General features: G+C 35.2%; 1 protein-coding gene across 1 annotated transcript in view; it reads right to left on the reverse strand.

Annotated features, from left to right (window-relative positions):
- The window catches only part of LOC143241675 (uncharacterized), a 32,560-nt gene that overhangs the window by 19,657 nt on the left and 1,598 nt on the right, over nucleotides 1-11,305 (reverse strand). Inside the window, exons 2-6 of the mRNA XM_076484905.1 lie at nucleotides 7,476-7,684; nucleotides 7,210-7,393; nucleotides 5,107-5,205; nucleotides 4,353-4,463; nucleotides 533-3,463 (exon numbers count right to left, since the gene is read on the reverse strand). Coding sequence (XP_076341020.1) covers nucleotides 533-3,463; nucleotides 4,353-4,463; nucleotides 5,107-5,205; nucleotides 7,210-7,393; nucleotides 7,476-7,684 — 3,534 coding nt within the window. The remainder of the gene's footprint in view (nucleotides 1-532; nucleotides 3,464-4,352; nucleotides 4,464-5,106; nucleotides 5,206-7,209; nucleotides 7,394-7,475; nucleotides 7,685-11,305) is intronic.

The raw sequence follows: 11,305 nt of genomic DNA on the forward strand, positions 1-11,305 counted from the left end.
CTCATTTTTAAAGCTATGTAGACAATTTTTCGTTTGTGTATCAGACTACGAAAAATAAGGGATTACCGTAGTGTGACACAGGTTAACAGAATATGAGAGCTTCACTGAATCAGAAGATTCTATCTCTAGCGCCCTCTAAGGGTGGAAAAGACAAGTTTTTCCCCATTTTTTGCTTAAGGTGTCTTATCTCTTTTATCTTATCATCTTACTAATGCTTATGCCTACACTAAGGAACTTAATTTTCCTTCTTTGAGAAATAAGGCCAAGTTGAGTTCGAGGCTGCTTTCAATTCGAATCAAGGTGGTAATTATATATATTTCTTTTATACTGACCTTGTGAAGCGAAAGAGTGGAACAAAATGCACTAGAGCCATTTCGTATCTTTTCCAGTTATCTAAAACATTCTTTAGGTTTTGTACTGTTCAAAGTTAAAAGTATTAAACAGAAGAAAACATATACAAAAGACGAGGACAAGCATTTCTTACTACACTTTTTATGTCTGTAAGTTAAGAACAGTAACTAATGTTTGCTACCTGTTTTTTTCAGGTCATCTAAAAGTCCTGCTTTCTCAAAAAGCTGACGTATAATATTAAGTCCTACAGGATTTCCTCTGATGAATAATCCTGGATGTACGATGATTTCAAAAATTGTCCTTCCACGTCTTTGTGTTTCATCATCTTCTTCTGGGTTTTCGGCATCTCCTTCTTTTGAAATAAATGGCGGCTTCTGTTCGTCTCCTTCTTCTGGTAAGGGAAATGACGGATATTCTCTTTCTGTATTTGGTGGATGCTTCCCAATTTTTCTTGGTGAGATTTTATTTGGATTTCCTCTCTCATCGTCTGCTGTTGGTTGTTGTTGACCACGTGGTTTTTCTGAGGAGGAGACCGGCGGATTTTTATTACCACGTTTCCTTGGCGTGAGTTTATCAGGATTTTCTTCATTATTATCTTTTGATAAGTTGTTCGGTTTCTCATGGTTATCTTCTTTTTCTTCAGTTGTTTGTGCCTGTTCTGTCGGGTCCTGGTCATCGTCTTTACTTGGTGTGGTTTTTGTCGGGTCCTGGCTGTCTTCTTTATTTGGTGAGTTTTCCGTTGGTTTCTGAATATCTTCTTTACTTGGTGTGGTTTCTTTCGGGTTCTGGCTGTCTTCTACATTTGGTGTGGTTTTTGTCGATTCCTCGCTGTCATTTTTAACTGGTGTGGTTCCTTTTGGGTTTTGACTGCCATTTTTACTTGGTGTGGTTTCTGTCGGGTCCTGGCTGTCTTCTTTATTTGGCGTGGTTTCTTCCGGGTCTTGGCTCTTATTTTTACTTGGTGTGATTTTTGTTGGTCCCTGGCTGCCTTCTTTGCTTGGTGTGGTTTTTGTAGAGTCCTGGCTGTCTTCATTAGTTGGTGTGGTTTTTGTTGGATTCTGCCTGTCTTCTTTACTTAGGGAGGCTTTTGTCGGTTCCTGGCTGTCTTCTTTACTTGCGGAGGCTTTTGTCGGTTCCTGGCTGTCTTCTTTACTTGCGGAGGCTTTTGTCGGTTCCTGGCTGTCTTCTTTACTTGCGGAGGCTTTTGTCGGTTCCTGACTGTCTTCTTTACTTAGTGTGGTTTTTGTCGGTTCCTGGCTGTCTTTTTTACTTGGTGTGGTTTTTGTCGGTTCCTGGCTGTCTTCTTTACTTGGTGTGGTTTTTGTCGGTTCCTGGCTGTCGTCTTTACTTGGTGTGGTTTTTGTCGGTTCCTGGCTGTCTTCTTTACTTGGTGTGGTTTTTGTCGGTTCCTGGCTATCTTCTTTACTTGGTGTGGTTTTTGTCGGTTCCTGGCCGTCTTCTTTACTTGGTGTGGTTTTTGTCGGTTCCTGGCTGTCTTCTTTACTTGGTGTGGTTTTTGTCGGTTCCTGGCCGTCTTCTTTACTTGGTGTGGTTTTTGTCGGTTCCTGGCCGTCTTCTTTACTTGGCGTGGTTTTTGTCGGTTCCTGGCTGTCTTCTTTACTTGGTGTGGTTTTTGTCGGTTCCTGGCTGTCTTCTTTACTTGGTGTGGTTTTTGTCGGTTCCTGGCTGTCTTCTTTACTTGGTGTGGTTTTTGTCGGTTCCTGGCTGTCTTCTTTACTTGGTGTGGTTTTTGTCGGTTCCTGGCCGTCTTCTTTACTTGGTGTGGTTTTTGTCGGTTCCTGGCTGTCTTCTTTACTTGGTGTGGTTTTTGTCGGTTCCTGGCCGTCTTCTTTACTTGGTGTGGTTTTTGTCGGTTCCTGGCCGTCTTCTTTACTTGGTGTGGTTTTTGTCGGTTCCTGGCCGTCTTCTTTACTTGGTGTGGTTTTTGTCGGTTCCTGGCCGTCTTCTTTACTTGGCGTGGTTTTTGTCGGTTCCTGGCTGTCTTCTTTACTTGGTGTGGTTTTTGTCGGCTCCTGGCTGTCTTCTGTACTTGGTGTGGGTTTTGTTGTTTTCTGGTTGTCTTCTTTAATTGGTGTGTTTTGGAGACTATTGTCAGGTTTCTTTGATTTTCTGTTGGTTAACTGAGCATCTGGGTCTTCTACTGAATCTTTAGTTGTCACTACAGAAGTCAGAGTACTTGAAAAATCACTTGAAATGGTGGTTTGGTTTTCATCATATTTTGGTGAGGTCTGTGTAGAGATCTCACTTGGTGCCGTTTCGTCTTTTTTGTTATTCATTTGAGTATTAGCTGAAGCTTTCATTGACGTATCGCTTGTTACATCAGTTAAATCAGTAGGTGAAATTTGCGTGGAGGTAGAAACTGAATTAACTGTATCATTCTGTCTTGGTGGTGATTTTGTCTGATTAGGTCGTTTAGGAATTATGTTTTCTGAGAGTGAAAACGAGGTTGTAGAGTGTTCAGTAGTTGAAGTGTCTGTGTTTAATCTTCTGGGTAGGATTGGAGGAACAGTTGCGGTTTTCTCTTTTGAGTGAGTAGTCGTTGGCTCTGGATGTTTTGATGTTGAGGGAGTGGTTGGTTCCGTTTGTCTCTTTGAAGTTGGATTTGTTGGTTCGAATGTTCTTGGTGTTGATTGAGTTTTAGTATCCGGATTGCTTTGTGATGATTGACTTGTTGGACCAGATGTTCTTGTTGCTGGTTGAGTCGTTATATCCGGCTGTTCTTTTGATGGTTTAGTTGCTGTTTCAGGTTCTCTTGCTTTTGGTTCAGTTGCTGTGTCAGGCTGATTTACTGGTTGTTGAGGCGTTGATTCTGGTGTAGAAGCCGCAGGCCTCTTTCTTCCTGAAATTATTTCATATGGTTTGGTAGTCTCAGAGAGGGGTGTTTTTGTAGAGGTCCCTGGGGTTAGGGAACTTTCTCTCTCAATGTTCGACGGAAACTCCGGAACTAGATCATTTTCACGTTCTCGGGGAAGACATTTGCAACCACCAAAAATGTCTCGAGGCAGAAGAATACCATTTATACCGTGAATCACGCCGTTGGTAACTGTTATGTCCGGTCGTACAATGGGAATTTTATTCACTAGCATAACACCTGGACATGATCAAAACAATAGTATTAGAAACAAAAAGATACAGATTTAGGAAGCTTAAGTGTAAATTAACGATTAGAAACGTTATTTCTTTACATTTGTATTCATTAATCCGAAACCACTACGTACTGAACTACTGGTTAACTCTTTTACTTACCATAACAACGTTACCGGTAATTTTTGTTTATATATATTTCGAGCAAAGCTACACGAGAGCTATCTGCGCTATCTCTCCGTAATTTAGCATTGTAAGACTAGAGGGAAGGCAGCTAGTTATCACCACCCACCGCCAACTCTTGGGCTACTCTTTTACCAACGAATAGTGGGATTAACCGTAACAATTTAATGCTTCCACGGTTGAAAGGGCGAGCATGTTTGTTGTGACGGGGATTCGAAACCGCGACCCACAGATTACGAGTCGAGTGGAGTTTAATTTGATAAATTGTTGCGCTGAAGCTTGCAGTTTAAGTATTTGATAATGTAATATTAAAAGTAAAATTCACTCCAAGAGTAATATGATTTGCTTACTTGGAAACATATTCACAGCGGTGTCTGAACATTAAATTAAAGACACGTATTTTTAAAGTTTAAATACAATTTTTCATTTATTATAAGCTGCTTTAGAACAATTTTAAACATATGGTACATGGCTATAGTAAATAAACATTATAAAAACGTCATGAACAGCTATAATCAACATTCCAAAATAATGGACAGTTAATACAGCACTTCTGTAACAACAAAAGTATTCTAAACTAAGGGATAGTTAATACAGCACTTCTGTAACAGCAAAAGTATTCTAAAATAAGGGATAGTTAATACAGCACTTCTGTAACAACAAAAGAAGGGACAGTTAATAGAGCACTTCTGTAATAAGTATTCATTACCTACCCGTGTTGTTGCTCAAGATAACTGGAGCTCCATATAGCGGTTCTAGTAAAATATCACTCTTTAACGCAGGACTGTAATAAGTTCCGGGAATCACGTGATTCAAAAGTATGCCTATTAAACAGTTCATAGATGTTAAACATTAGACTTAGTTGTAAGCTAGTTAATATCAAACATGTTAAACATAATATTACAATTTGGTGACGACTGGTTGTTAATATCAAATTAAACATATTACTACAAGTTGCTAATAGCTCGTTGTTAGTATTAAACATGTTAAACATAATACGAGTTGTTGAGAATTAGTTGTAAACTTGCTGGTATTACAGAAGTTAAACACGATCTTTGTTTAGAAGTAGATGATATTTGATAATACGAACTTATTATGAAAACAACTCTATCTCGCCTACAGGAAAAGTAGAAAAATATGAAGTGTAAATAATAATAATAAAGTGGGATGTTAGAGAAAACAAAATTTCGAGAATAAATTATATCTTATTAGTCTTGGTAAATTGCTTGATTTTTGTTACAGTTTTCTACTGATTGTTCAGTAATTAAACACGTAACCCTAACATATTAAACGTGGTTGTATTCTCTTATTAAACACGTAACCCTAACATATTAAACGTGGTTGTATTCTCTTATTAAACACGTAACCCTAACAGTTTAATAGCTTCTCTGTTTGTATAAGTAAAAATCGTAAGAAAGAACGGTTGGCAGAAGGAACAGAACTGCCAAAGAAAGGTGTGACACTTACTTCTTAACATTGTCACATTAGAGAAAAGAAGATCGAAGGCTTTTCCTGGAAGGGAACGAAGGTTGTCGTCTGTCGGAGCCAGCAATGTGTAGGGTCCGCCTGGTGGATAAATTAGAAAACACATATAACACTGACAAGAGTGCTTAGATGCAATGGTTTGGACTGGTATGACAAAACGAATGTGTATCAGTAATAGTTCTCATTAATAATAATAATATATCGACATACATTAAGAATAGTTGTAACTGGTGTAATAAAACACGTGTAGCTATAATGTAATAAGATAAACTTATTGTTTAAATTCCTAAGTTAGATAGCAGAGCCCTAAAAATTGTTTGAAGATCGTGTTAGTTACAGATTCTCGCTGTCCTAATTTTTCCACTAAGGACTAAAATACCATTTTAGGTCAATATTTTTCTCCCACAAGTCACTAGCAAAATGAAACTCTTCAGTTCATCTGACCCATAAGAAACAATAGGTTATTTAAAACGCTATTTATATACTCGATATAGTATTGTAAAAGTATTATACTCTACAATACTGTAAAAGGTACACGTTCAAAATATCACCAGCTGGTGACGCGTTAGAAACCAATAGGACAAATTAAAAGTACAACTACCAGCACATTAATCAGTGAACGGACTGTTTATTTATTTATCTTCCACTCCAACTACCAGTATCAAATCAGAGAAAAGACTGTTTAATTTATTTATGTTTTACTACAAGTACTACAACCTGACTCAGTGAACGAACTGTTTAATTTATTTATATTTCACCTTAACTACCAGAACTGAATCAGTGAATGATCTGTTTATTATATTTATATTTCACCTTAATTACCAGGAACTGAATCAGTGAATGATCTGTTTAATTTATTCATATTTCACTACAACTACCAGGAACTGAATCAGTGAATGAACTGTTTAATTTATTTATATTTCACCTTAATTACCAGGAACTGAATCAGTGAATGATCTGTTTAATTTATTCATATGTCACCTTAACTACCAGGAATTGAATCAGTGAATGATCTGTTTAATTTATTTATATGTCACCTTAACTACCAGGAACTGAATCAGTGAATGATCTGTTTATTATATTTATATTTCACCTTAATTACCAGGAACTGAATCAGTGAATGATCTGTTTAATTTATTCATATGTCACCTTAACTACCAGGAACTGAATCAGTGAATGATCTGTTTATTATATTTATATTTCACCTTAATTACCAGGAACTGAATCAGTGAATGATCTGTTTAATTTATTCATATGTCACCTTAACTACCAGGAACTGAATCAGTGAATGATCTGTTTAATTTATTCATATGTCACCTTAACTACCAGGAACTGAATCAGTGAATGATCTGTTTATTATATTTATATTTCACCTTAATTACCAGGAACTGAATCAGTGAATGATCTGTTTAATTTATTCATATGTCACCTTAACTACCAGGAACTGAATCAGTGAATGATCTGTTTATTATATTTATATTTCAATACAACTACCAGGAACTGAATCAGTAAATGAACTGTTTAATTTATTTATATTTCACTACAACTACTAGGAACTGAATCAGAAAACAAACTGTTTAATAAATTTATTATTTCGGTAAATAAAATATATACTTATTCTGTTTCCAGGTACAGGTAGTCTGAAAACTTGAGAGAAACGTAAGTACAGTGTATGTATAATGTTATATATATAATATGTATATAATGTTACTTTACTTACTTTATACAAACTGTTAAAAGAAACAACGGAATCAGAAGGTCTAAACTACAGATATGAACTTATAACGTCTTCACAGAGAAGATAATAGCATTAGAACGTCTCCATGCCGAAGGTAAAAGAATCAGAACGTGTACACTGAGAAGATAATAGAATCAGAACGTTTCCTCAGAGAAGATAATAGAATCAGAACGTTTCCTCAGAGAAGATAATAGAATCAAAATGTCTGCATAGAGAAGATAATAGAATCAGAACGTTTCCTCAGAGAAGATAATAGAATCAAAATGTCTCCATATAGAAGATAATAGAATTAGAATATTACAATGGGGAAGACAATAGCGTCAGAACATCACTACATATTGGCTCACCTGAAAGTTGTCTAGTAAGTCCAGCTAGTCCCAATAATTGATACAATATATTGAATTCCTGCTTTGTTTGACTTAAAAGATCGTTCGATGATATGGGATAGAGAACTTTGTTTATCACGTGTACAACATTAGCTCCATACTTCTTGTCTCGCTGGACCAGTTCCGCCCCGTTCACAGTGATCGTCTAAAAGGGAGAACGTTCGTCATTAAATCTTAGTTTCTCTTTGTTTCAATCTACTAAAGCTAGAAACACGACCAGAACTTACCGGGCCGTACACGTTTAGTCTCAAGGGACTTCCACGGAGGGCTTGAACCTTAATATCGTTTTCAATGTTAGAAGAAGGAATCGGTCCGATAACTATATGATGAAGAAGAAATCCCTGGATAGCTTGCGGATTAGTCCGGATCTGTTGAAGTGCTCTGACGGGAAGAAGAGCGAAAGCTTCATCCGTGGGGGCAAATATTGTAAAGTTTTCTGTAAATAAAACAACATTAAAATATTGTGAAGTTTTCTGTAAATAAACCAACATTAAAATATTGTAAAGTTTTCTGTAAATAAAACAAGATTAAAATATTGTAAAGTTTTCTGTAAATAAAACAACATTAAAATATTGTAAAGTTTTCTGTAAATAAAAGAACATTAAAATATTGTGAAGTTTTCTGTAAATAAAACAACATTAAAATATTGTAAAGTTTTCTGTAAATAAAACAAGATTAAAATATTGTAAAGTTTTCTGTAAATAAAACAAGATTAAAATATTGTAAAGTTTTCTGTAAATAAAACAAGATTAAAATATTGTGAAGTTTTCTGTAAATAAAACAACATTAAAATATTGTAAAGTTTTCTGTAAATAAAACAACATTAAAATATTGTAAAGTTTTCTGTAAATAAAACAACATTAAAATATTGTGAAGTTTTCTGTAAATAAAACAACATTAAAATATTGTAAAGTTTTCTGTAAATAAAACAACATTAAACTATTGTAAAGTTTTCTGTAAATAAAACAACATTAAAATATTGTAAAGTTTTCTGTAAATAAAAGAACATTAAAATATTGTGAAGTTTTCTGTAAATAAAACAACATTAAAATATTGTAAAGTTTTCTGTAAATAAAACAACATTAAAATATTGTAAAGTTTTCTGTAAATAAAACAACATTAAAATATTGTAAAGTTTTCTGTAAATAAAACAACATTAAAATATTGTAAAGTTTTCTATAAATAAAACAACATTAAAATCACGGTTTGAACTTTTATTAAGTAATCGTTATGTTCCTGCCTAATTATTAAATCTGATAATGATAGAAATGTACTTATTTACAATCTGGATTTTAATGGTACAGTACCTGGTACGTTTGATTCTGAAATACATGTAATGTGACACAAGATTAACCCACAAACTACTAATACTCAGATACGTCCATCTTTCATTTAGAGCTGAGGTCCAGACACAAGGAAAGGTAACAAACAGCAGAACTCGTAGCTTATTGTGTAGCTTACTCTCAATCGGATATCAAGGTTATCGTAGTTAAAATTCTGGAGCATGGTCGCGTCTCGAGCCTTGAATCTTTGATAACACTTGCTCATCATGTTAACATAAGCAATATCTGGGCTGATTATGGTGCGAAATATAAAATTTTCGATTTTTACAATGTAAAGTATAACCAAAGAAATGAATATGAAAGTTTAGAACGACAAATTTATACCAATAAAAAATAAAATAAGCACTTGTGACATTTTTTTCAGTAGGTATTTATAACAGTATTAACATGTGTCACAGATGGTTGTGTTTAGTAGGATAAGTCTAGGTAATTACAATAATTGTTTGTTTTCTTTCTTTCTTTTTTCGCGCAAATCTACACGAGGGCTCTCTGTGCTAGCCGTCCCTAATTTAGCAGTGTAAGACTAGAGGGAAGACTGCTAGTCATCACCATCCGCCATTAACTTTTGGGCTACTTTTTACCAAGGAATAGTGGTATTGACCGTCACATTATAACACCTCTACAGATTAGAGAGCGTTCGTGTTTGGTGTGACGGAGATTCGAACTCTTGATCCGCGGATTGTGAGTGGGGCGCCCTGACCACCTGGCCATGCCGGGCCGCCAACTACATTAATATCAATGTATGTGTTACAGATGGTTGTGTTCACTGAGATAATAATTACGTTATATAACACAGATTTTGTTCCTGGATAGTATGTCTAAATTGCTTATGTTGTAAAAGTACAGAAAATGGTCATTATTCCCTTCAAACTTTGTTTTGTGACCTGGATAATGAAATTTATAAATTAACCTATTTTCTATGTAAAAACGGGCAAATTTGTACATTTTCATTTACATAAGGTCTGAATAAAACAACATATGAATCAAGATTTACATTTATTTATAGTAAAGTTATACAAAAATGTTTAGAAGTGAGTAGTTTTTCGAGATTTGCGACTGTAATGTAAATCACTCTCACGTATCAGCCCTCAAATATAGTCTCCCATCATGTTTTCGTTATATGCTCCCAGGTCACAAAAGCAAAGTTTGAAGAGAAAAACAGGTCTTTTCCATTTACTTTAGGAACAAGCAATTGGGAAATAAGACTTTCTGTCCAGGAAAAAGAAAAAGTAAACATTTGTTACATAGTGTTATATAACTATTAGTTAATGTACGTCTCACAAGATTCTCAATGTGCGTTTTTAAAGTTTTTAAGTGTTTTGTTTTCTATTATTACAAATGATAAGTTATTCTGCATTATTAGACACGTCTACTCCAAAACTAAACAACTCTTACCGAGCACAAAACTCGAGCAACTCATTTGGGTCTCCAGTTAGCAACGAATCAGATACTGACTTACATTACTATACGTTAACTTTGTCACCATTGGTCCACGTATAAATGGCCCGGCATGGCCAAGCGTGTTAAGGCGTGCGGCTCGTAATCTGAGGGTCGCGGGTTCGCATCCCGGTCGCGCCAAACATGCTCGCCCTTTCAGCCGTGGGGGCATTAATATGTGACGGTCAATCCCACTATTCGTTAATAAAAGAGTAGCCCAAGAGTTGACGGTGGGTGGTGATGACTAGCTGCCTTTCCTCTAGTCTCAAACTGCTAAATTAGGAACGGCTAGCATAGATAGCCCTCGAGTAGCTTTGTGCGAAATTCCAAAACAAACAAACAAATCCATGTATAAAACCCTCACCATATAATTAAATATTTATTTACGTTTCGATAATTTGAAGAGTTTATAAGGATGTCGCCGTTAAATATATCTCTGACAAATAAGCAGAAACCATTGTATTCCAAAATCGAAACCTCAGCTGACGAAACGTTTCTTCCCTACTATTATGGTATATTTAACACCTTAGTTACAGTTAACGTGTTTAATCTCAGAACAAAACGAAGCGCTATTGGATAAAACACGTTCTTAAAACAAGAAACACAACCGATAAAAACATGCTAGCGAATCAACACAAACTATAGTTTATGTTTAAGAAAGGTGTGATAATTAATATTAACAACTTTTCACACATGTGAAACAAATGTTTGTGAACTGTGTGTGATAATTAATATTAACAACTTTTCACACATGTGAAACAAATGTTTGTGAACTGTGTGTGATAATTAATATTAATAACTTTCCACACATGTGAAACAAATGTTTGTGAACGGTTTGTGATAATTAATATTAATAACTTTCTACACATGTGTAAAAAATGTTTGTGAACAGTGTGTGATAATTAACATTAATAACTTTCCACACATTTAAGTTTCGTGCAATCGTATTGGTCCAAGCACTTGTATAAAAGCGAAAACTTTAAAATACGTTTTTTTCAGTTCTTACCGTTAGGGTACAAAGGTTAAAATAAGTTTGTTCGGTTCTTACCGTTAGGGTAAAAACTTTAATATACGTTTGTTCAGTTCTTACCGTTAGGGTAGAAACTTTAGTATCCGTTTGTTCAGTTCTTACCGTTAGGGTATAAACTTCGAAATAACTTTTTTAGTCCTTACCGTTAGGGTACAAACTTTTTTGTTTGTTTGTTTGTTTTGGAATTTCGCACAAAGCTACTCGAGGGCTATCTGTGCTAGCCGTCCCTAATTTAGCAGTGTAAGAC

This window comes from Tachypleus tridentatus, unplaced genomic scaffold (assembly GCF_004210375.1).
Source record: "Tachypleus tridentatus isolate NWPU-2018 unplaced genomic scaffold, ASM421037v1 Hic_cluster_1, whole genome shotgun sequence".
NCBI classification, from domain to species: domain Eukaryota; kingdom Metazoa; phylum Arthropoda; class Merostomata; order Xiphosura; family Limulidae; genus Tachypleus; species Tachypleus tridentatus.